This window comes from Coffea arabica, chromosome 6e (genome assembly GCF_036785885.1).
Source record: "Coffea arabica cultivar ET-39 chromosome 6e, Coffea Arabica ET-39 HiFi, whole genome shotgun sequence".
NCBI classification, from domain to species: domain Eukaryota; kingdom Viridiplantae; phylum Streptophyta; class Magnoliopsida; order Gentianales; family Rubiaceae; genus Coffea; species Coffea arabica.
Window position 1 is genome coordinate 55794966 of NC_092321.1, and position 25998 is coordinate 55820963.

At 35.4% G+C, this 25998-nt stretch overlaps 2 protein-coding genes across 7 annotated transcripts; both read left to right on the plus strand.

Moving 5' to 3' along the window:
- Positions 1-7516: 7516 nt before the first annotated feature.
- On the plus strand, positions 7517-12687 carry LOC113696967 (uncharacterized). 6 transcript variants are annotated; one of them, XR_011817170.1, is made up of 4 exons: positions 7517-8217; positions 8327-11836; positions 12182-12328; positions 12397-12687. XR_011817170.1 is itself a non-coding variant. In XM_027216347.2 (3 exons), the coding sequence occupies exons 1-2, from the start codon at positions 7659-7661 to the stop codon at positions 11804-11806; spliced, it is 666 nt and encodes a 221-aa protein (XP_027072148.1). In that variant the 5' UTR covers positions 7518-7658; the 3' UTR covers positions 11807-11836; positions 12397-12687. The 6 variants fall into 6 exon arrangements, 1 of the variants encoding a protein (XP_027072148.1); XR_011817169.1 differs by having other exon boundaries at positions 7518-8217; positions 11700-11836; positions 12178-12328; XR_003449746.2 differs by having other exon boundaries at positions 7518-8217; positions 11700-11836.
- Positions 12688-15399: 2712 nt separating this feature from the next.
- LOC113697363 (uncharacterized) lies at positions 15400-24632 on the plus strand. The gene is made up of 5 exons (XM_027216952.2): positions 15400-15576; positions 19168-19382; positions 22779-23021; positions 23230-23390; positions 24180-24632. The coding sequence occupies exons 1-5, from the start codon at positions 15478-15480 to the stop codon at positions 24365-24367; spliced, it is 906 nt and encodes a 301-aa protein (XP_027072753.2). The 5' UTR covers positions 15400-15477; the 3' UTR covers positions 24368-24632.
- Positions 24633-25998: the final 1366 nt, after the last annotated feature.

Sequence of the window (25998 nt, forward strand, 5' to 3'; positions counted from 1 at the left end):
AATGAGATTTAAAAAGTGTGATGGTTTGGGCCCAAAATAATAGTATAAAAAGGGTTTTTTAAGAAAAAATAGGAGTCACCACTTGGTATTAAGTTAAGGTGTACCAAATCACCCAAAATATGTTTTTAAATAAAAAATAAAACCTTTTTTAGACGACTCCAAGCTTTGAAAGACAAGAGGAAAGAGTTCGGGAGTCATGGTTGAAGAAAGGGAACGTAAAGATTTGATCTAAGGCACTCTTTCAACCTAATCAAGACTAGTTGCAAGATTTAGTAAAAAATTTTCTTAATCAAACCTATAAAACTTATCACATTAGGACATTTCTATATGAATGCGAATTTAAACCTAGGGAGTATTTAAAGGGACAATATGTCTCTTCATAATTTAATTGATACAAATCACATTAATTACGATGCTCAAAATGATTTTTAGAAGAGGTCACGAACATGTAAAAGATGAAACTCGAAAAAGAAATTATATATAGATGAATACACATGACCTAGAAAAGGGGAACACAACATAACAGATATGGGAAACGAAGATGCGTGACTTAACTTTCCTTTTTATAGAGGGGATGAGAGCGTGCTAAGGCTAAAAATCACACTCGTTCATTTCCTATATTTGAAGGGTGACTCTCCTAACCTAATCAAGAAAATGGACTAACCTATTTCTATTTTTCTAAATGGAGTATAAGTCTAGAGATCATGTTTCGCGCATATAAGGATAACAGAATAATAATAGGGGGAAATATCATGTAAGATGAGAAGAAAGATCCTAAAATGAAAAATATGCGTGGAATGCAATAAATGTCATGCAAACATATTATTCTAGCGCGTGAGCGGCCTAAAGGGTCTAACATTGGACTAACCCATTTATATTATCCTCACTAGCGTTGGACTAGTGAGAAATCGGAGAGAAAGGCCACAACTAGAATTGGACTAATGCAGTAACGTCATGCTATTATTATAACTAAATAAATCATATAAAACGTAATTAAAGCAAATATATACATAAAGCACGTAGAGCACATAGCACATAAGCATAATATCTAGATGCAAAATCCTAAAAAAAGTGAATAAATACATAAACACACAAGCATGCAAACACACAAGCAAAGAAACGCACATAAAAACCTAACTATTACATTTGGGCCCTAACTACAATCTAAGGGGGGGATTTGAAAAAAAATAATAATAATCTAACTATTACATTCATCTAACTAATTGCATTTTTTACAAAATCAAAATCTATCTATTACACAGCCTATCTAAATACATGTCTTGAGTATCTATCTATTCTAAATTGGTATTTAAATGCCTCTCAAATAATCATCAAAATTAAATAAAATAAATAAAACTTAAAATGAATAAAATGAGTGATTAAAAGAAAAAAGCACTTAAAGCATGCAATTACATATAAAAAACACATTGAAGCACATAAAAGAATTTAAAATAATAAAAAAAATTACCTCCCTTGAAATTGTGGTTAAATGGGATGAAATTTGCTCTATTTATACTCTAAAATCAACAAAATGATCAAAACACCAATTTAATTAACAAATAAATTATAAAGAAGTGGAAATAACCATGAAATCTACCAATTAAAACATTTAAATGAAGTATAGTTAACAATTAAAGAAGAAAAGTAACTTATATTTAAGAAATCAAAGGCAGTAGGGACCTAATTGCAATTAATAAGATTTTTGAGGTTAAATTATAATTATTATAAAGATTAGGGGTAAAATTAAAGAAAAATAAATTTTAGAATCCAAATTATAATTAAATTAGGGATCTAATTGAAAGAAAATCAAAGTTTTAGGGTTAAAATAAAAATACTCAAAAGTATAGGGACAAGATTGCAAAATATTTTCTGGTTTTAACCAGATAATGGCATTGGGCCATCTTTATTTCTTATTTGGGTCAAAACTCCCTAGGCCCAGGAAAAGTCCAAAAAAAAAGTGCCGGCCAACCTATCTTTTTTACCAATCAAACCCAATCGAAATACATAGGCTTTGAATCTCAAGCCCATGTAATAACACAACTATCCACAACATCTATTTACCAAAAGCCCAAAGAAAACAATAACCCAAGTCTTAATTTATCTCATTTTTACTACCCACCAAGCTATAAATCTTCTAAAAATTATTAAGGCCTAATTATGCGGTAAAACCCGAAAATAATCTATCCAAAACCTACTTAAAATATGAAAAAGAGGATTAAAACTTAAAAGGGGCAAAATTGATTTATTTTTCCAGATTTTGTGCCACAGTAGGACTATCCACAACATCTATTTACCAAAAGCCCAAAGAAAACAATAACCCAAGTCTTAATTTATCTCATTTTTACTACCCACCAAGCTATAAATCTTCTAAAAATTATTAAGGCCTAATTATGCGCTAAAACTCGAAAATAATCTATCCAAAACCTACTTAAAATATGAAAAAGAGGATTAAAACTTAAAAGGGGCAAAATTGATTTATTTTTCCAGATTTTGTGCCACAGTAGGATTATTTAAAAGCTTAGGGGTCAAAACAAAATTTTCAAAAATTCCCATGCATCTTGTTTGAAAGCTTCTACAACTTTCTGGGTTTTCATCAAACACAAACAATGCCCTAACGGATCCAAAGTTTCAGACGAAAGTAGCAAGGCCACATAACCATAGTTATTAAACCCAGCCAGGAGAGAAACCCGGTGAAAGAGGTGGGTCAACGGGTTACTGGTTCAACCCGTGGGTGAGTGGTCCAACCGGTGGGTCACTACATATATTTAAATATTATGTTTGATAATTTTTGATATGGTTAAAACTATAATAAACTATGTTATAGTAAATACTCAGTTAGTCCAATTTATTATAGAATCATTAATTCTTATAAGAATTAACAAAACCTAAATTTAATTAGTAATCCACCAAACTTCAAGTATAAAATTTTATCTAAGTGTAATTATCTAGTTTATTTTTGAATTTTAAGCACAAAAGGTTATTAAGAATAATATTTGTTTTTAAAATGAATTGTGTAATATGTTATTTTTTAAATCCATTTCATAATTTATAGAATTTAGAGAATAATAAAATTTTATTAAAAGATTCCAAACAAATATTGTTTTGAAGAAATAAAATAAGAATAAAAATCTAATATATAATATAGAAGGAGTGAATAAGCACCAAGTGAGCTGCTAGGCTAGTGGTGAGTGCGCGTAGCTTTTATGCTTGAAGTTTGAGGTTTGAATTAGCATTGGAGCATCTTCTAATCATTTTTATCCCAAAACCTGGTTCCTTACAAACCGTCCGGTTCAATCGAGTTGACCGATTGAACCGCTGGTCCGTTGAAAAGTCAACGGGTTTGGTGCACAAACAATTCAATTACAAACTCAGCCCAGTTTCATGGCCGGTTCACCGGGTTGACCAGTTGAACCGCCAGGCCGGGTCAGGTTTAATAACTATGCACACAACCCCATCATCAAGATTCAATCTTGGTACATTTAACACGAAATTATGCAATAAAATCTGAGCTATTATCTCATAAAATGAGCAATAAAATGCAGCGAAAAGAAGAAAGAAAAAAGTGTAGGGAGAATGCGGATGATTTTGGCACATATTAGATAGCAAGGAAAAGATGAAATACATCACCTTTGGCGTTTTAAAAAGGCGAAACAACATGTTGAGCGTCAAAAGAAACGGATCCAATTGCTGGAAGAGGAATCAAACTTCTGCTGCAAAAACATTCAAGTGTTGGCGAGCTGGTAATTTCAAGCTGAGATTAGAGAGATTTGGAGTTATTTTTTCGGGAAATTTTCTTAACAAAAGTTGTTCGTTAGTGAACGTATATAGTATAGAAATGAAAAAATAGCCTAAATAACTAAAAGCGGGATCGAATTTTGATCCGAAAGAGGGCCAGAAAGTCAGCCCTGGCTCAAAAAAGTTTTTGCAGAAAATTTCTGCTTCTCTCTTTTTTTTCTTTTCTCTCCCGTACTTCCTTTTCTTTCCCTTTTTGTTTTTCTGCCGCCTCCCCTTTTCTTCTTACCCTAAAGCTACCGTTTTGAAGCCTTTATATGGAACAACCCCCCCTCCCACCACCAAACCCTAGGAGCAATGGTGGAGATAAGAGCTGGGTATCTTGGCAACTTTAAAGCCATTGGATGGCATTGATTCCAAATTTTTCTTGATTATTCGGATTGAGGCCAGGCGGCCTTGTATTGGGGGGCTTGGAGAGAAAGAAAAATGCAAAAAAAAAAAAAAGAGTGGAAATGGGATCAAATGGCTGCTGCAATTCTGGTACTATTCATCCATGACTTCTGGTACGAAACCATGGAGAAATGGCGCGGGCGTGATCAGCACGTGTCGTGGGACTTCTTCTTCTTCTTTTTTTTTTTTGCAAAAAACTTAGTTTCTCATTTTCTGTTTTTTCTTCTTTTCTCTCTTCTTCTTTTTTTTTTTTTTTGCTTTGCCCTACAAAAACCAAGCAAATAATCAACAAGGTAAAAAAATGATTTTCTTGGAAAAGAAAAGAAATAGTAATAAAATAAAACAAAATAAAATAAAATAGAATAAAATTGGTATCTACAACATATAGATATAGAAAAACAGAAGTTTTTTGAATTTCACTGTCCTCACCATGCTCAAAGAGTAGCACAGAATTCTGTGCCCTTCCTTCTTGTGATTCAGCTCCAATTCAACTATTCAACTGGCCTGCACTCGAGAGTTTCTACATAAAAAAAAAAAAAAAAAAAAACCCTAGACGGTTGCTTTCAAATGGGGCAATAGAACAAGTTCTATTTCCAAAAAAACAAAAAAGTAGTCCCATTAGAATTAGGAATTCATGTACTGCTATTTTTGTACTAAAACCATGTACCAGAAACAAAACAAAGAATCTATAGTGCAGAATAAAATTGCAAGTTTTAAAACCTTTTACCAAAAACCAAGCTTAGTTTTGACTCGAGAAAAGCACACAAATACAAGTTTAATTGAGCCCAACTTGGCACCTTCATTGATACCTACCGTCAAATATTACCAAATCTCCAAAAGTATGAATTGTACATTATGGATGCGGTTCGAAGTGCACTATCTTGCACCACCAGACTTCACGTTCAATAATGACTGTAGCACACTGAGCTAGCTTATGAGCAGCTCTATTGCAATGTCTCTCAGCCCAAATAAATGGTTCAAGGCTCCTAACGAATCGAGTCAAATCAAACTTTAGCCTAATCGAGTCGAATTTTGAATTAATTTTATCAAACTCGAACTCAAACTTGAGCTCGACAAACTACCAATCTAAAGTTCGAGTTTGAGCTCGACTCAAATTCGAGTCCACTTCGAACACGAGCTCGAGCTCAAAAAAAATAATTATTTTATTTTATTTTTTAAAATGAATAAAATAATATTTTTTCTTAAATTTCTCTTAATAAATAATTAAAAATTAGGGATAGATATATAATTTTACTATTAAAATAAAAAATAATTTATATATCTATATATATATATACACACTCGAGCTCGACTCGAACGGTTTGATTCGTTTGCAACCCTAATAGCTAGTTTGGGAGTTTAGGAAAGAAAAGAAAAGAACAGAAACCTTAAGTTAGAAAAGAAAAGAAAAGAAAAGAAATGATTATAATATCTTTTCATGTTATTTGGGAGTTTTGGAGAAGAAAGGAGATGAAATAACTTTCCTTTGTTTGGAAGGGAGAGAATTGAAAAGACAAGTTTCAATTTTACGTAAAAACCCTTAAATCTTAAGATACCATGAGAATTTTATTAGGTTATATAGTTATATTTTAATCTTTTAAGGGTAAAAATGGCATATGGTATAATTCATTTAACTCACTCCACTTTCTCACGTTTTCCGCCGATTTTGAGCAGAAAGTTTTTCTGACGTGGAAGGGAGCTGACATCCTTCCGTTTCTTTTCAATTCTTTCCTATCCAAAGTCCCAAATGTGAGAAAGATTCAACTTTCCTTTGTAATCTTTTCTTTTCTCACCAAATCTGCTCTTCCAAACTAGCTATAAGAGTGGATGCCATCTACCAAAGGAAACACATAGATAATCAAAAACCTCAAATCAATTTCAAGCACTTTATAGTTTATTTTCTCTAGACAAACCAAGTTGAAATTTTGCGTTTTCCATTTAACTTTTGTTACTAGTTTTGTAGAAAGTTGTTTCTCTATGCACAAAGCTTTACTTTCATGAATCAAAACTCACGTATTTTTTTTTTTATCAGAAACCTAATCTATCAAATAACATAAAATTAACCTTAAAATTGCTTGTCGGCAAAAGTATTTCAACCCAAATATGTTTTCAATTGAACCCGACTCCAATTTTTAGTTGATAGGTTTTGGCCAATCTAACTACTTAAACATTTTTTTTAATAAGTAGGAGGTTTTGCACTCAAAATTTCCTACTTGGGATTCCTCCAGTCTTACCACTCAACCCAACCCTTCCTAAGCTAACTATATAAACTTGATTAAGTTTAACTTAACCCAACCCAATCTTTTATAATTTCCAGTCAACCTAAATACTTAGACCCATAATATACTAGCACTTTGCAGCATGTTGCGTCAATTTTTTGAGTTGATTCTGTAGTGCTTAAACGTTTTTAAAAAATTGCATAAATTTATAATTTACATTTTTATTTTTTTATTTATTTTTAACCCCCACCCCATGCAGTATTCCCTCCCACTCCAACTACTGGCTGAGGGAATCAGTCCCCCAACCAGTCAGCGGGAAAGGACTAGAATATACTATAATGCTTCAGCTATAATATACAATGCTTCAAATGTAAGATTAATGGAACACAAATGAAATTAGCCTTAGATGTTTAAGTTAGCAGTTTAATCACATTAAAATATAATTGATCATCAAGACGTGTTTATAGATCTCAAAATTAAAATTTATTTTTTATTTAAATTCGAACCCGAATCCAAATCAAATCCGAAACACAAACAAAAGTTATATAGTTAATATTTTTATATCTATATAATGTATAAAAAGAGAGAGGAGGGATTTGTATCATTTTTTATAATTCCTATTGCATCATCTCCCAAAAATATACGCACACAAACACACACATGCACCCCATTTTTCTAGCCTAAGAAAACTTCCAATAAGACAATAACCACCAACAACTACTTATCCAAAAAAAAAAAAAAAAAAAAAAACACCATTACAAGTGTGTTTGGATTGTAAGTTATTTGCCCAAATATATTTGCTTACATCACCATTACAATTTCCAATATACCTTTTTATCTTTCCAATTATCTTTTTATCTCACATACATCACATTATAAAAAGTGCTACAGTAAAAATATCTCAAATAATTTACAATCCAAACACACTAGTACAATTCTTCCATCCATATTTCTAAAACAAAACCTTAAATTACTACTAAAAAATTTAATAATTTTTTCATTTAGAAAATTTTCTTTTTGGATTTATACGCCCATAAGGTGTGCCGTTCCCACTGATTTTCTTAACGTTCACGTCATAAGGTGTGCTTTTCCTACTAATATGTATATATAGTGTCGCCAGTCTCCTGGCTCCGTCACGGTCACTAGCAACCGCCAACTATTCTCCTGTTGTTGTCTACTCTATCCACCCCAATCCATATAACTTCTCCCCTGTTTCCCCAATTCTCTCCTCAAATTCCTACCACCACCACCTCCGAAATGGCGATGACGCGTCTCATTTCTCAAACCCTAATCTACCACCCCAAATCATCATCTACCCTTCCCCTCTCCCCTCGAATCCTTGCTCAACGGCACCGTTCCGGCAAACCCCGGGTCACCGCTCAACTCATAGAAATCGAGTTGGATTCTTCTTCCTCTTCAGCTTCATCTTCTTCCTCCTCCTCTTCCTCCTCCTCGTCCTCCGCGTCATCGCCGCCGTCGTCGGCTGATGTGGAGACCATCAGCGGCGGGATCAGGAAGCTGGAGGAGGTCATACAGAACATAATCGTGCGCCGGTCCGCTCCCGATTGGCTTCCGTTTCGACCTGGGTCTTCTTACTGGGTGCCACCTTCGAATCTCCGGAACCATCCCTACGGCGGTGTGGTGGAGGTCATTGGGAAGCTATCCACTGCTGCGCGGCTCCACAGTGAGGGTCATCTTGGTCCCAGTCTGAGCCAGGGGAAATCTACTTCGACTACTTTTGAGTTCGTGACTGACGATGAAACACCGGCTTTCCCGTCCTCTCGCGGTTGGCCCTCCACTTCTTATTTCATTGAAGGTAAAAATAAAAAAAATGGCAGTAATTAATTCAGTATGTCCCTACTAGAATTTATAATTGAATTTGATAAGGGTTAATATGCTGAGAACACTTTTCTGCTTGTATCCAGTGGTTGAGGGGAAAACGAGGAACAAATGCTCTTGTCCATTGATGGGCTAGATAGGATTCTCATTTTCAGATGTCAAATAGATTGCTTTAGCTTTTATGATAGTAAAGAAATAGATAAGAAGGGGTGATGGTAGAATTTTGGGCAAACCTAGGTTTAATTTCTTGGTTTTTATGTTTTAAGTCATGCTACCAGTTCGTTGTTATTCATCTTAGTGAAATGGAGAACAAAATTATTGTTGGCTGGATATGATGTATTGCCTATTATAGTTTAAGCCGCATAGAAGTATCATGAGTATGCAGAGGACAACTTCTGAATTGTGGTTTTAAAGTTGTTACAAGAGCATAGTGGAGCTTGATATTTGGGGTTATAGCACAATTTGCGGTAGTTTAGTGGGGGTTTAACATCAGCCAGCAGAAAATGAGGGTGTAAAAGTACATTTGGAGTATCATGACGTGTATTCAGGAACCAATAGGTGAAATACTTCCTTTAGAGTTGTTATGGAAGTAGCTGAGCTTTAAAACTACGCATCAGGTATACACTGTATGACTGGGTTCAGTATTTGAGTTCTGAAGAAGCATAAATGAGGTGATCTAAGAAGGCTGCTCCAGCATGGTTATGCATTCTATTTATCTAAAAGTGAGATCTAATCACAAGATGTAGCAGGTCTTTCTATCTATAGTCTTCTTGCTCGGTGGAATATTTGTGTTTAAAACTCAACCGTCGTCGTCTATTTGCAGTGCTCTTTGGAAAATTTCTGCAAAAAGCTGGATCCTGTTGACCTGTCTCCTCTATCAATGCAAATTTTTAATGAGCTAACATCAGTGACTTCTAATTTTAATATTTCCTTTAAGCTGTTTTTCTTCTTCATCTTCTCTTGTGATTGTGCAATATTTTCTGATAGCTAAATTATCAATTCTTAATTCCATTGTGGTGACAAATGGAGCAAACTGCTTTGGCACTATAAATTTTCAACCATACAGTTTTCCTTTTGATATAAATGCATATAGTTGGAGTGATGCTTGTGACCATTTTGCTTTGCATTGTTTGGTTGTTATTTTTGTGGTGTCTGAATTGAACTTCTATTTCATGGGAGACCAGTTTGAAGTGAATAGTTACAAGTCTCAGTTTTGATATGTCAGATTCAACATGTTCGATAGTGTGGATGGATCTTTTCTAACTTTGGTAAAGATCCATCAGCTTGCACAGTGCTTCCTTCCTCCCAAACACTCCAAAACTCCATATTACCCAAATTTTGCCTTATTTCCTATTATTTCCCTTAGTGGTTCGTACTTCACATAATTTAATAGGACTAGTTGTCCCTATGCTCCCTTGTTCCTTGCCTCCATTGACCTCCCTCTCTTGAAAAAAGGGCCTTGTTTCTATATCACATAGCATGGCTATTAATTTATCTCTGAATGTGCATTTGATATTTCAGACAGCGTCATAATCTACTCCTATAAATATGATATCCCCATCCCCTGCTTCAAGTTTTCAGTATATCATGCTTAAGATACCAAAATTTCTTCCAAGTAGCTCAAAAGTTCAAAATCATTTGAATGCTATAAGCATTGTCTTTGGTTCATATGCCATCAGCTAGGTTTTGTGCCGGTCTTTTAACTTCACCAATCACATAGATGATGAAATTAACTTTGGCAATGGACCTTTTTCAAGCTATGGGAATTCTTTAGAAGATATATTAGTGTCTTTCAGACTGCATATTACATGAAAATATACTAGTCTTTTATGCTGAAACCATACTTCATATTTTGACTTAAATTCTAGAAGTCTTTCTAGAATAATGTCTCTCGAATTACTTATGCCTATGTGCATGAACATGGATATCTTTTGTTCTGCTAATGGTTGACAAAAATTAAGAGTAGAAGAACAAAATAGTATGAGGAATGCAAGGGTTGTTAAATAACTTTGTTTTCTGTGTCTTCTTATTCAAATTCTATGCTCCTTGCTGAAATTAATTTCTTTCCTAGAACAATATTTTTTGTTACTTTTATCCATCTTTTCTATATCCCTCTTTCAACACTTCATATCAGGCATTATTATGTCAATCTTCTTATCACAGTTGTTATCAAACAGTGCTCGCATGGCATTCATCATTTAGTAAATTCATATTCAGCAGCCTTTCAACTTCATTTACCGGTCTTACCAGGACAATGTATACATAACATGGTCAAATTTTTTGCTTTCCATGTAAAACTAACTTAATTGCGATGCAAATGCCATATTTAGAGATAGCATGGCTTAAATTTTGATAACTTCATTCCCTTGCAGAGAAAATATTTTTCTCCAGCTCCATGTGCTGTTTATTCTGTATGTTGAGAAGCATCCGTTGGTGCTTGAGGATATGATTCATTGAATTGCTAAGTCAGTGCCATAGTTTTACCTCAGGAAACATTTTCTTATCTGTATGATTTAAATGAGATGCAACTGTTACATGACGAATAAGCACATAGTTCGTACTATGGAGGACCAGCATATCGGTTCTCTTATGACTTAGACCTTGAGTTTATGGCCTAGGGCTGGTGAAATTGACAGTTGAATGAAATTTGAAGAAAGGGCGAGAAGGATCATCTAGGAATCTTTGGCAATCTCGTTAAGGAAATACTGTGGTACACACTTTCAAGAGGGCTTCAGAATGTAGAGTTACTATTCTAGCACTGAATTCTATTTCTCTGTGACCAAAACACTGTGTATCATGTTGAAAAAATTTAGAGTATGATAATATCTTTTTTTACCTTATTGTTTTGTGCGCCCAGTGACAACATGTAATTTTAGTCATTTGAGTTTTCTACATGTATGAAGTGTCTTGCAGGAATTCTCTGATCCTGGAAAAAAATTTTCTGCATATTTAAGTAAACACATGAAATTAAGTAGAAAATTTAACAAGATCAATTGTACTGTAACTGAAACTTCAATTTCCTGTATTCGCATTATAAATCTGGCAGATAGTGGCCTGGGGGTATTATTAGAAAGCACACAGAGTGGCATTTAGTATGTATGCATTAAAAATTTCTTTTGGGTTTTGTTGTTTGTGATTTAGCTCATGGTTGGCAATCATGCCAAAAATTTTCTTTAGCTGCTGAGAAAATATTACCTTTAAGCAATCCAAGTACAATATTGCTGAGAAATGGGAATTACTTCAATACTACAACTTAGGTGCAATGTAGGGCACTATAGTGAGATTTCTTTGGAATTTTTGTAGTTACAACTATGAGGCTTCCTTCTAGTTGTTATTAGTACAGTTACCGTTGTTGTACGCTATCATTGTTATTAGTAATAATATGATTGTTATTCTATAAGTCAAGCCATATTTTATTACTATACTGTTATTTATGTGACAGCACGTTTTGGCTTGCAGAGAGTGCACCAACATATCCGGTGCCAATGGAAGTGGAGATGGAAGCAGAGGTGAAGGTTCCGGACAACTCAAAGGGTGGTTCTACAGATGAGGATGAGGAAGGGTAATGACATGTCCTACCCCAAGAGGTTTGTAAGGTGAGTCAAATTTTCATCATCAATGGGTAAAGCTTGTTTGGTTCCCAGAAGCTTGTTCGCCCAAGAGGTGAATGTATTGTTTAGCTGTATGGCTCTGCCTTTTGGCATTGGAAGCTGCATTCTTGTATTATGATATCAAGTTGATATTCTCTCTTTGTTGTCATACTAGAAAGAGGAATTAATTTTCTCTAGTGTCATGAAGTTGTTTATTATGTCTTCCATTAGATACCTCATGCTTAAACATTGTTGGACTAGAATTCGCAGCCCCTGCCTCTGTCTCAACCATAAAAATACTTAAGCGATCCATCTCAGTTTGGTCTATATGTCCTGAATGCATGTAGATAGATGCATGCAGGTGTTTCACCTACAAGTCACCTTTGGCGTTGCATTTCTGGGGAAAATAGATTCTAGAAGAAGCTCGCACTTTGGAGTTGTTTTTTTTCCTGTTAAAAGGGGAAAGGTTAGGAAAGATGGGCTAGCTGCTGTAACACGGTAAGTTTCCAAGGTGCTTTAGAAAAGTGTTTAGTCATGTTTCATTTGTATTTCGCTGGGATTTTCAGGTCTTCACCCTTGTACATATGCTAAACTTGGAATGGCAAGAAAAATCAGCTTTATTGAGGAAAGGCAAGCATGCGAATTTGGATGGTTGTAAAGATGAATCAATGGTACTTTCGGGATGATGAAGTTCATCAGATATTGGTCCTTTCAACTTCTTGCTTATCCTTCTATGTAGAGAAAATATTTATGTAGAGAAAATATTTATGATCCTACTCTGTTTTGTTTAAGATCAACTTTGATGATGTAATGTGTCGCACATTGAATGAGCTGATGTGATGTTTATTACTTTGGTTTTTCTCTGCCTTACCATCTTTACATCTTCTGCAGTGTCTTTTCTGTTCTCTCTTCATTTGGGATTACTTGTAATTTTTTTGGTCAAAAGTCATCACTGTGTAGATCAGAGAATTAATAATTACAAATTACTTACATTTAGACTGACAAATGCTAGAGGATCAGTGTGTGCATCTTTCTCAAGCCACACAGGAAGCTTTCCTTCCACCTAGTATCGTCAACAAGGTTAATGGCGAATTTTGCCAAATCATGACAATTGCGATTACATTCCCTCTCCATGAAGGTGAATGAACATCATCAGAACGCCCTACTTAAAAGTAGGATATCATCAACCATGACTGCCAGCACATCTAAAGAGGAAATTCCAGTACAATTCAAGTTAATCCTGTCAACTAAATATTTTACAATCAGAATGAACTAGAATTGAAGTCCAGTGCTCGTCCATTGCCTTAGAGCAAGGCGGTCCTGATTGCCTCGGCCTCCAATATAGCAGCATCATCTCTTGACTGTTGTTGGAATTGCCCAGGTGGTGATGAGGCTGTCATTGTAATTCTAAACCGCAACACCATTACCCCCCTTGTTCTCGATTTTGTTCGAGACAGCATCAATGTATATAAGCACCGAGTGTTGGTTCTGGAGAGGCCTAGTGCGAGATTGTACTGCAATCTATTTCTGTCAATCTAAGTCCCCTTTTTTTTCAATAACGATAACATATGTATAACTAATCTATTATATTCAAGAGGGAGGAAAACAACTATGTGAGGGGGACTAGCAGATATACAGATTTGACCAGATCAAAGAGATGCTTTGATACTTATTTTAAATCTTTTTCATTATAGATGAGGTTTGAACCTCCAATTTATAGCTGAAAGAGGGACTTGTCCCTTTTTTGGTGGCCATTGAATCAAAACTCAGTGGTTTCTGTCAATTCTAAGTCACTTAGAAGGGAAAAGAGGATCAAAGCATGGAAAACGAAAAAGAACGCAGGAAGTGCTCGCACCATCTTTTGTATTTGAAAAGTACAAGGCTAATTATGTTGGGTGTTAGATCCCTTTTATAAGAGTAGCTACAACTATTTGTGTAGGTGCAAATTCAATGAAATACGGCACCAACAGTAGAGGTGTCTTCTTAGTTATATTATTAGTTTCATTAAATGTGCTTTTTTTTATGTTTTTGCTGATAAAATTCATATCTATCTATGTGATATGTATAAATTGGACACGAATTCTACTCAACGTCGTGGCTTGAGCAGCAGTATGCGTTCCAAAGTTACCTCTCTACAAGTGAAAAGGTATCTTGAAGAATTGGGTGGGAAAGAAAAACAAAAGGAAAAGACCATACATTATTGTTTGCAAACTATTTAGCAGGACTAGCACGCTCTGAAGAGGGAACATAAAATTTATGTCCTCATGTTTATTTTTTTTACAAATATGTCCTCAAGTAGTTGTCTACTTGTCTTTCAATAATAAATTTGAGAATTTCTTTTTTTTTTCCACTAAGCATTTTAAATAGAGTTTTGTCTATTTTAATGTCAAAACTTGGATGGAGGTTCAAATTTCACTGTTTGAATATTTACAATGTACAAATAGTTAAGTTAGCTTGATTTTATCTAACTTGTTCAATTGGTTAGTTTTTACTTTGTATTTGAACATTGCCATAGTCTTCTTCTTTTTTTTTCCATTTAGGGGTGTCCGATCTTTTATTTGGCCAGACTAATCCCCTAAGACTAGCAGACCAAGGATGCTAGCGAGTTACCTCACGGGAGTTGAACCCGGGACATTCCAGTAAAGACTGACGACTAGTCCCGGTCGAGTTATCTGTGAAGGGTGAATCTTGCCATATTCCACCATATAACTTATGAATAAATCTTGTATATATACTAACAGTGTATATACTCTCAGTGTTAAAAAAAAAATAATCCATAACTTATTAATGTATGATTTGTACAATCCTTCCCTCCCTCACCCACCCAATCCTCCCCCTCTATTCATGTATGGGTTATATGTCATTAACCTAATAATTCCCTCAATTAGCCTAAGCTATTATTAATTGGAAAAACCATATAGTGACAAGATAGGTATTATTTACATATAAAGTAGAAGAACCGTAAAACCACATAAACCCTGTAAAAAAATATCTTAACAGAAAATTCCATAGAAGCAGGGAAAGCTGTTATATCATATCTCCATATAGAAAAGTTTGTGAAAAAAAATCATAATGCGTGGACATGTACAAAATCCAAAATCTTTTTAAATTTAGGTACAAACCTTACTACTAATATACAAAAAATTTGTAACAAGCTTGTGTATATGCCCTCTCAGTAAAAGAAAGGAAAACAAAAAAGCACTTATGCCTAAAAAAAAGAGAAAATTTATTCCAAAAGCAAATTTAGATCTTTAGTTCCACATCTATAAAAATTTCTTTTGGTTCAATAAAATTTTTTTTTGTAGCGGATTTTTTTTTTTTTTTGTATATACACGATTACAAAATGTACACATCCAGCAAATTGTTCTAAATGGTCTTATAAAGTATAAAACCTGTTTTCTTTTTTCCCTTTTTTTTAAGTTAAAAAACCCAACAAATGTAAGAATTCATGCAATGACGTGGCAATGCGCCATTGGTCAACGTTACAAAGTACCACGTAGCCCGACATTCGATTGAAAGGAAGAAAAATAGAAGAAAAAAGGGAAAAAAAGTCGTAAAAATAAAAAGCAGAAATCGAATTGTTATAATAATAAAAAACCCAAAGAGGAAGAAGAGTTGAGAGAGAGAGAGAGAGAGAGCTGGCTCCCATGGCTGAAGAAGAGCAGCATCAGCAGCAGCAACAGCTTCACTCTTCCCCTTCTTCTTCCTCTTCTGCTGCCGAAGAAACTCTCAACAAGCAAACCCAGGTAGAGAATGTTCCCTTCTTTAAAAAAAAAATTGAAGAAATCGCAATGGAAAAGATTCAATTTTGGGGTTTCTCATATGTGGATATATGTGTGCTCAGAAATGCCATAAACTTGGCATTTTTGGTTTTTTTTTATCTTCTTTGTGTTTTTGCTTTTCAGATTTTATGGTTTTTTCAATTTTTTTTTACATGGGTTCTTCGTGTATTTGTTTAGTTTTGTTTCTATGATCTGGGCTCTGTTAGCTTCTGGCATATGATCGTCCGTGTGTGTCAGAGAGAGAAACATAGAGAGAGAAAAAGGCGATGAAAACCCTTAAAGAATCGAGTTTCTTCAATGGAAGGAAATGGGGTTTAGGTTTATTTAGAAAGTTCCTTTTCATTTTTGTTTCTCGCTAAATGTTACTTTGTATTAGTGTTTCAGGGGGAAGATTTTGAGAGAGGAGAGCCATGCCTTGAGGTGGGGATTTAGTATTACTTTGTTTTTGTAAGAAATCTTACTGTTGAGCACTGGAGGAATGATTGCTTTGTCCAAAATTTTCAGCGTGTGTTCCATGTGTAATCGGAGAATGCTGGAGATAGGTAGCTTTTTCCTACTAGTTTGAATGGAGAAAACTCATGTTCGAGTAAATTAAGATTACCGTCTTGATCTTAGATTTCATCAGTGATGGAAATACTTGGTTGGTATACAAGGAAAGGATTTTTTTTTTTTTGCTTGCCTTTTAAATTTTTGTCGTTTCGTCTTTGGTGATGTTGGAGGTCTGGACTAGGTGATGGTTGCCAGGTGGCATCTGGGTGTAGATGATCAACTACATTTCCAATAAAAGCAATACACTTTATCTAGCTCCATCACTCGAATTCTGCTTGAATTTATTGAGCTCCAACTTGCTTGAAATGTAAGCATAATATCTCCACAGAATCACCAAAGTCCAGTCTAGTGTGCATGATGATGTTGTTAGGTTCGGAAACTGGGATTCACAGAGAATTACTATATCCCATTTTCTTGTAACGCATTTAAATTGCGTTAGTTCTGTAATAGTAAAGCCATCATTGAAGATTTTGTTGTCCTTTTGGTAGTATTAAGTGAAAAACTTGTCACATGGTATGTGGATGCATTCAGAGTGTACTTTGTTCCACGAACATTGCTCTTATAGGATGTAAGTTACAGCAAAGAAATAGTTGTTATATATAAGGGAATAAGATACTTTTTCCACCTAGATCTGGAGGTAGAAACTAGTTGTTATCTCACTGATTTGTGATATTATGGAACTAATGCGCCATTAAAAGATTGTCTGGTGGTTCTATGCTGTTATGAGGGTTCACGCTAAACAAAAGTTAATCAGGTTTTGCCATTTGCTTTTGCTATAAACTAGGTACGTTTTAAATGTGAAACCTTACTGCTAGAATGTTGCTTAATGGTTTCAATTTTAGATTGTTTACATGTAGAGCTGAGGGATAATTACCGTTTGCATTTTCAGTTAGATCGTACTTTTCGTTCAATTTATCACTTTTAGAAAGGTCACGATTGGTTAGGTGGTCGGTTATTACCATTATAAGAAAGCACGAAATTAGCTTAATATTGGGGCCACTTGATACCACCTATGTTTTTGGTGTTTTGCATCTGATATTAATAGAATACATGCTCTGCTATGTTTACTTCTGTAGGATGAATATAAATAGGTTTGATACATGTATCCTTGTTACAACGCAGGAAAATAGGATTGATTCTATGAAAGAGCCTTTTTTCGTGCCTTTTTTCTTTTTAGTAAATCTATTTCTTATGTTCGAAAGACTATTTTCTGTGGCAACAATCTGTGGTACCTGGCAGTGACTGTCTGGCTTATGGCCTGTGGGACACTTTCTCAGCCTAGATATCATTGATGGCCCAAGATTTGATATTGAGACTTGAATCCACCCAAAATGCACCACAAATGGCCCAGTCTGGTGGCGTTGCCAACCATTAAGCTTGTCCAAGTTTTATACTCCTTTCACCTAGACAATCTGTCATCACTGTCTTCAATCAACGTATTTTGTCCTAAATTGATGAGTTATGTATCATGTGTGAAACTGAATATCCAATTTGGCTGTAACAAATGCAACCATTGCACCCATTAAATTGTTCCTCATATTTATAGGAGTCTATTTGCGTGCAATAATGGTCCAACCCTTTTGGGGTTGGTGAGGGCATTTTCTTTTTGGCATGAGTGGTGTGTGTGTGTGTGTTTGGAACTTTTTCAAAGAAGAGGTTCTAGTGTCCGCGGGGGGGGGGGGGGGGGGGGGGGGGGGGGGGGGGGGGCTCCAAGAAGGGGAGGATCAGAGAGATGGTTCAGAAATGGGGTAAGAGGGTGTTGACTCACAGAAAAGGGTGTTTGGAGGATGACAGGGGGGAACCAGGGATGAGCCATGAAAAGTGGGTTTGTTTGCTTTTTCAGCGTGAGGCAGGAAGCTGGAAGGGTACAATGAACAGGGACAAGAGAAGAGAGGAGTATGAACTTTTATACTGGTAAACGAAGAGGGTACATCATTTATGTGTAATGATCATGCATGTTTTGTCCAGTAACTTTCTTTGGTTAAACAAGTAAAAGCATTATTTTTACAAATATTTTTGGTTAGGACAGAGTGTTAACTCTTTTAGTTGCCAATATGAATCTTTTTTGTTAGTGTGTGATCACGAATGGAAAAAACCAATACACAAATCATGCCAGCTGTCACCTTAGTCTTTGAGTCCCCAAATGCTCGTATGATATGGGCTGAATAGCAACATTTTTCCAGTGCTTGGTTATATCAACTGCCGCTGAGCTTATTTTTTTGAACAATTATTGTTCTAGTCCACGTTCCATGAACTGGTTATATCAAAATCTTTTCCTTCTTGTATTTGTAAACTGAGTACACAAGTTGTTCGAAACCCACTAGTTAGCAACTAAACAAGGAATTGATTTCTTGGCTGGTAAGATGATGCAGTATTTAAGTTGGAGTTAAGGATATACATTTGGAATTCTACTTCTTTTGATTCAAGGCTAGAATCAACCTATTTGGAAGGGTTATCCTGGTATTTCTAGCAAGATGTGAGGAAAAGAACCTTTTGTTATTTTCTTTTCAGATTTGATATTTGAAAATATCAGATGAGGAAGTGTTTTCATTAAAGCTGAAGTTTAATGTGACTTTTTGCCAACAATTTAACACCATAGCCCACCACAAATCTTTTGGAGGTAGCTTATTTGTTTACCAAATTTGTGGAAGGTGTGCTATATTAGGTTCTGCCTATGTTGTAAAGTACAAATAAATGAAAATAAAAGCTTTCAGGGATTTTATTTCCAGTGTGGTTAATGCTGTGAATAAATTATGATTTTTTTCCCTCATCACTCTGATTTCCTCCAAATAACTTTGCCGTTCCTTTCTCATTCAGAACTGGAAAGGTTTCATATTTTTTCTTTTCTTTGTTTAGAACATGAAGAATGATGTAGTTAACTTTATTTTCATTGACAAGCAAAGCTAAGAAACTTTATTTTGTTGCTGTGGAGACTCAATACTTTGTGCTCATATGGTTATATGCATTCCTTAATTGGGTCCTAATCTCTTTGTTTCAATTGTCTAGGCACAGTTTAGCAGCTTACCTTCGCTAAATGGAGATTTTCAGACGCTCCCGATCATGTATCCTTCATATTTTCCTGGATTTTACCCTCCACAACAGAACCAGGAACAGATGAATCATGGGCGTGGCCTTTATGCTGTTCCAGCTTTTCCATTCATGGGGCCTACTGCTGCATTTGCACCAAATACTCTAATCCCTTTCACCTATAATATACCTTCGTGAGTGTTCTAGCTATGCATGACTTGATGGTATAATAATTCAGTAGTATTTTGCTTAGGTCAAGTAATCTTTCTGATTCTTTGTGCTGCATGCAACTTTACAATGGTTTTGCAAGTCCAACGCTTTCTTGTCTGTTTGATTTTTTCCTGCATATAAGATTTTTTTCCTAATCTTTCTATTTTCCTCTTTTGCCTTTTTTTCCAGCAGAGAGACATTACAAAATGGAATCCTCACCTAAATATCAAGCTATTACACACCAAAAAGAAAAAAAAAGGCAAACAACAATATTTTTACAGTTTAACAGGACAAAATGCATTGAGGTTGTTTACTGGGATTGCTGCATATTAAAGGAATGGAATTATAATTTCTGAAGCAAAAAATGGTAAGGAGAAAAATGGTGCCTCTTAAATAAAACATAAAGAAATGGTCCCTCTGGTGTTTACTTTTATCTGCACATCAAAATGATGTTAATCTTTGGTTAAACACTTAAGTTTACTCATTGCAAGAAACTGGTTAAATCAAATTGAACTTTATTTGGCAATGCCTGAGATATGTGTTCATCATAGTTTAAATGGATATACTGATCTGCTATGTGGTGTAGAACATGATGAAAGGCCAGATGGGTGACTTCATCTCTGTTAGAATCTTTATCACTAAAAGTGATGGACATCTTTTTATATTTACTGATTCTTGGGCCAGGAGAGGAATCTTTCGATGGTATTACAGATTTACAATTTTTAAAACCTAATACCATTTTATTTCCTCCATAGTTTGAACTACTAGGGTGTTGCTTTTGTTGTTTGATATCTTACACTTAAACAATTTTTTTATTGCCGTTGTTGGTCTTCATAAGCATCCAGGTATTGCGTGAATCTATCATTCTTCGCATATTTAGCTCTGCAACATGTATTCCCTGATATAAAGCACTTGACTACTTTGGTTTAGAAATTGGAAAAGGTAAAAAAAGGACAATGGAAAAGCAAATGCTTATGTCATGTTGGAAATGGGCCTTTTCCAGCGGCATATAAAACTCAATCACCATGTTAGTTCTCCTCTCTGTTGGAATATATAGGATGATTATGTGGGTATACTTCTAAGCTAACAAGGTCAAAAAACTTTTTCTGTGATGTCCCAACTGGGACCTACCTCCAAACACTGTGTGTGAATGTGCTGGAGGAGAGGTAAAGGACCAAGCAGAAGCACCTTGAGTTAGAAGAACATATCTGGTGTTTTCAAGAAGTGACTAATGAGGTCAGGATTTGGATTAGTGAATTTCAAGCAGGTTGCCAGGCCATGACTAGGTTAGCCAATCAAGACCTAGAGGGCATGGAATTCTTAGACACTGGTTACGAGGATCCTTCTAAGACTAAATCTGGTGCCAATTCAGTAGCTGGACCTGCTAGGTCCGCTGGACAAGATGTTTGAGGATATTATGTTAATTTTAGGAGAGTTATTTTTTCAGTAGGTTTGATTCCTCTTTTTCTTGCGAGAGTAGGCAGGCTTAGGATGGTAAGTTTGGAATTGGGGCCTAGCTGGGGCGTCACATATTTCTTATGCTTTTTTACTAGCTTATTTAGACGTACATGTTTAGTGGCTCTACTAAAAGCTTTTCCTGCATGTGAGACTTTGATGGAAGCTTGTAAGCATTTGCCAAGTATACTTGTCTGAATTGTTAGTAATGTGTCATAAAAGTTTGAATTTCCTTTCCGTGTTACAACATGACCCTGCATGTCAACCATTTCTCTTCCACACTCATCACTTTTTTAAGTGTGTTCAGCAAAATTAACCAAAGTCCCAGAAGATCATTGGGCATACGCGGCAATTATAGGCCTTTCTTATGCATTGTTCAGAAGTTGTCCCTCGTTACAAATTGTGCACTTAGCATGCAAAATAGCAGGGAAAATTATTGTTCCATGCACAAAATCGATCTTTAGTGTTGTTTCTGGGAGTATCACTCACTAAATCCTGAGCAAGTTGCAAGGTTTCCATATTTTGCTTTATTATATATAGTCCATAGGTTGTTCTTATTGAGTTAATAGGTAATAACACAAGTAGGGCTGTAAACAAATCGGATCGATCCAAAACTTTTGACCTGTGAGGCTGGGTTTCAAGCTTGTATCTTACACAAGCTTAGAATTTAAGCTCAAGTTCAATTTGACTTTCTTAACCTAAAGGGGAACCTTGTGTAGATACCATATCCTTATCATCAATCTTGTATTCTATAGGGTCTATCTCGACTGGAAACCCCGAAATTTGTTTCTATTTTTTTAATTTTAGTAGTATTTTATGAATATTACATATATCGATTTTATGGAATATAATAGTAAAAATGTAATTCTATGTAAAATATAGCTGTATGTTTCTTAAAAAATATAAAAAAATACTCGAGCCTTAACGAGGCAAATACTTGGTATTCGAACTCAGTTCGATAACTTAATCGAATTCTAATCATTGTTCAAATTTGAGCTCGACCTCACTAAAAATTTTACTGGAACTGAGCTTTTGAGTTTTGACAAATTGAGCCTGAACTATTCGTTAAGGCTTGATTTGTTTACAGCCCTAGGTGCAAGAGGATAAAAGTATGTTTTCTGACATTAATTTCGGTTAAGATTCAGTACAATCCTTGTTAAAGTAAATGATGCCCTTTTATTTTTCATTCAGTAGCTAACAAATTATGTTATTAGTCGGTTAGAGTTTGTTGAATCAAATAAGGTCTGTTGAAAGTATGCTTGCAGACTCGGCCCTTCTCCACCTGCAAAACCCTAACAAATTATATATCAAATATTGTTGATAAAGAACTACATGGAACCTTTTGAGGGAAATGAAACTTTGTCCTAATCTTTTATAGTTATAGATGTTCCTTTCATAGTAATCTCTTCTTCATATTATGGCTCGATTTATTTGGTTACTATCTGTCAGGATATTAGGACTATTGGAGTTTGGGCCCTTTGGGGTTTTAGACATGCTGAATGTGAAGCACTCCTTTCGCAGCTGAGATTTTGGATTCACAAGAAAGTAAACCGTCATTTTAGAATTTACCATATCCTTTAAAAAGATTTGAAGTGGTAGTTTGGTAAAAACTAGTTAACTTACTTCAAGGTTTTTACCTTGCTTGTTTAGCTTGCAGAGGCAATCAGCAAGGCATTTTAATAAATGCAGAAATCAAACATGTTGGGCAACATGTCTTGGCCTCCGAATAGTGTCATGATATTTTCTATGTGAATGCAATAATAATAATGTGTAGGAAGTTAACAACAATCCATTGACATGCATATTATGCACTATTTTATGAAAATCGTAATTGTTTCCATCTTCAACTGCAAATCTAGAATTCTAAGTACAGGAGGTCTTGGTGATTTTATTTAACTGATTTGGCAACTCTGTACCATTCACAGTGGGCCAAGTCCACCAGAAACTGGAGCAGTGGGTGAGAATCAAGGACAACAGCAACATGAGCAGCAACAGCCGCAGCAAATGCAGCCTGGACATCGACAAGTTGTTGTAAGGAGATTTCAAATTGCTTTCCAGCTTGACTTGCTGCTTATTCTAAAGCTGGTGGCAGTTATCTTTTTGTTTAACCAAGATGGATCTAGACAAAGGCTGGTGCTGCTTGTGTTTTTTGCTTCATTAGTTTATCTGTAAGTAGCAGAGTTTCTCAGGATTTTCGCTTTTGTTGTTTGTCCACCGCCAAAAACCACTGGGCAACTGAATTCTTTGTTTCCAATGAAAAAAATCAAAAAGTTCATGACTCAATCAAAAGTTTGTTACATGGTTTATACTGTTCAGGTATTCTCTTACTTGCTCTCCAGCTAATAAGAGCTGCAATTATTCTACTGGCTGATGCAGGTATCAAACTGGAGCTCTGGCACCATTAGTTCGGTGGCTTTCACAGGGGATGCACCGGGCAGCTGCACCTCCCCAACCACCAAGGCCTGCTGTGCGGGCAGATAATGCTCATGCTCATGCTCCTGAGGGAGCTGGAAATGAGAATGATGCTGCTGCTGCCGGTACTTTGACTAACTATATCTCTATTGAAAATCTGTAAGCATGTAATGCAGAAAAAAAGGCAAGAACTTGTATTTAAAAAATTAATTTTTCCCAATCCTGTGATGAGCTCTCAACAAGAATATATTTTGGCTATTTATTTAATCTGATTGAGTTACTTCCAGATTCTCTCTTGTATAGCCTTCTTATTGGAAGCCTCATATGTTTCACTTTCTAATCTCTCTCTCTCTCTCTCTGCACACACACACGCACGGAGAAACTCACATCTGCTTATTTGGTGATTTATCTAACAATCTTGGGTTCCCTGTGAAGGAATCTGTCTTGAACAACTTTCATTTACTTGTTTTTTTGGTGAGCCATATCAGAGGTTGTTTGTGGGCTCGGCTAGGTTCCCATTATTCGTGAATCAATTAGTCTGAAAGTCAATTTTTTTTGGGTATAAAGAATCCATGAAGAGTGCAAATAGACGATATCAAATGGAAAGAGAATGGTCTTGTTACAGTTGCTCCCTGCTGTAGTTTCTTGATGTTGATGTGATTCTCATCTTTGTTTGCTTAGCTGCACTATCTGCATTTTCACAATTTCTGCTTAACAACCTTACAGCTCATCTAGCACTATGATAAAAGATTGTTATCATCAGAATCTAATGGACAAAACTCATAAATGACCTGCATTTTGATATGTCAGTGGTTACATGAAGTTCCATTCTCGATCCCTTACTTATTTCAGACTACGGTTGTCACCAAAAGAGTAATCATTTCCTAACACATGACCATCTTCAATCTTGGCAGATGGACAACCTGTAGGCGAAAATGAGCATCAGCCTCTTAACGAGAATGGGGCAGAAGAGAATGAACCTGGCGTGGAACCTGGCAGAGCTGAAGGTGGCAACCGCTTGTGGGTAATTGTGAAGGAGATCCAACTGATTGTCTTTGGCTTCATCACATCACTACTTCCTGGCTTTCATAACATAGATTAAACTGTAAATGGATGTAGATCCATTATAGTTACTCTGACAAAGGTGGGAGAGTTAAACAGGCTGTCCTTTTCTTCACACCCACACCCCCCCCCCCCCCCCCCCCCCCAAAAAAAAACAAAAAAAAAAACTATGTGAATGCCATAACTTTCTGGAGACTGTTGGAGGCTGTATGTATGTTGAAATGGATTTTCCCAGAACCAGCCCGCTGAAATGATGTAAAGGCCTTAACATAAATAACATTTTCCCTTTGGGATTTTAGGCTTTACCCTGAAAATTCTAGCATAGCAGGTCCTCAATGAGGAAGTCCCTTAGAGTGGTGATGCACATGTTGAACGGCCCTTTTTGCTTGGGGGGTGTGAACCTTTGAATTCCTAGGGGCCACAGGTGTTTATGGAGGATGAGAATTTGTATTAAAACACATATATTCCTAAAGATTTTACTCCCAGCTATTAAAATATAGATGGTATTTAGCTTTCAGAGTATCACTCGCAACCGATTTGAGTTGATGCTTTTGGCAAAATCATTGTCAGACATATTAAAAGGAATTCGTGTTGAACCAATGGGTAATTTCATTCAGAAAAGGATCTGTTAATAACTATGACAAATTTTTTAATTAAATAAAGCATAAAAAGAAGATGGTTGGACATGGCAAATCAAATATGAATTCACGTTGATCTGGTTAAATTAAATCTACAGAATTTTTTTTTCTTTGGGTTTGGGTTTGGGTTTGAGTGTCGGGTTGAAGTGCGAACGATTTTGATAGTCACATAATAAATCATATAAATTACAAGTACAACGTAGTTAAATAAATAGAAGGAAAATTTGTCAAATTGATCCTCACAATTTTAGAAAAAATTTTTTTTAGTCCCTCGTATTTAAAATCAGCCATAATAGTCCTTCAGATATAAAAAAGTCTACCCAATTGATTTCAAAACTTGTTTTCACTCATTTCTCTAACTAAAAAGCACACGCCTCTCTCATGTGCCCATAATTTTAAGGGTAAAAATTAAAACACATTTCGTTTCCTCTTAAGAAACATATCAGCCACCAAATCCTTAAATATAAACCTAGATTAAACAAGAGAGATTTTAACTTCTTCATTCTTTAATATAACGCCAACAACAATGCCGGTTTCCAAGAATCTCCCTTCTAGAATTTGCAGGTTTCCAAGAAGTCAAAATCATGAGCACTTTGCCACAATGACACCGATTATTGTTTGTTTCATTGTACTCTTTAATGGGTGAGTTTCTGAGGTGTCTTTTCTTGCTTTTCTACTATTACTTGTAGGTAATCATATTGAAATTTTCTTGGACTGGGGGTTTGGTAGCTTACAATTAGGGTTTTGGCAGCTGAAAAAATAGGAAAAGAGGGAAGAAAGGGTTTGGTGGCTTACATTTTCGTCTTCTTTTTTTTTAAAAAAAAAAAAGAGAGAAAATGAAATGTGTTTTCATTTTTGTTCTTGAAATTATGAGCACATGAGAGAGGTGTGCACTTTTTGGCTGGAGAACTGAGCAAGAACGAACTTTGGGACCAATAGGGTAGATCTTTTTATATCTGAAGGACTATTGTGGCTAATTTTAAATGTGAGGGACAAAAAGAGTTTTTTCTGAAAATGTGAGAGACCAATTTAG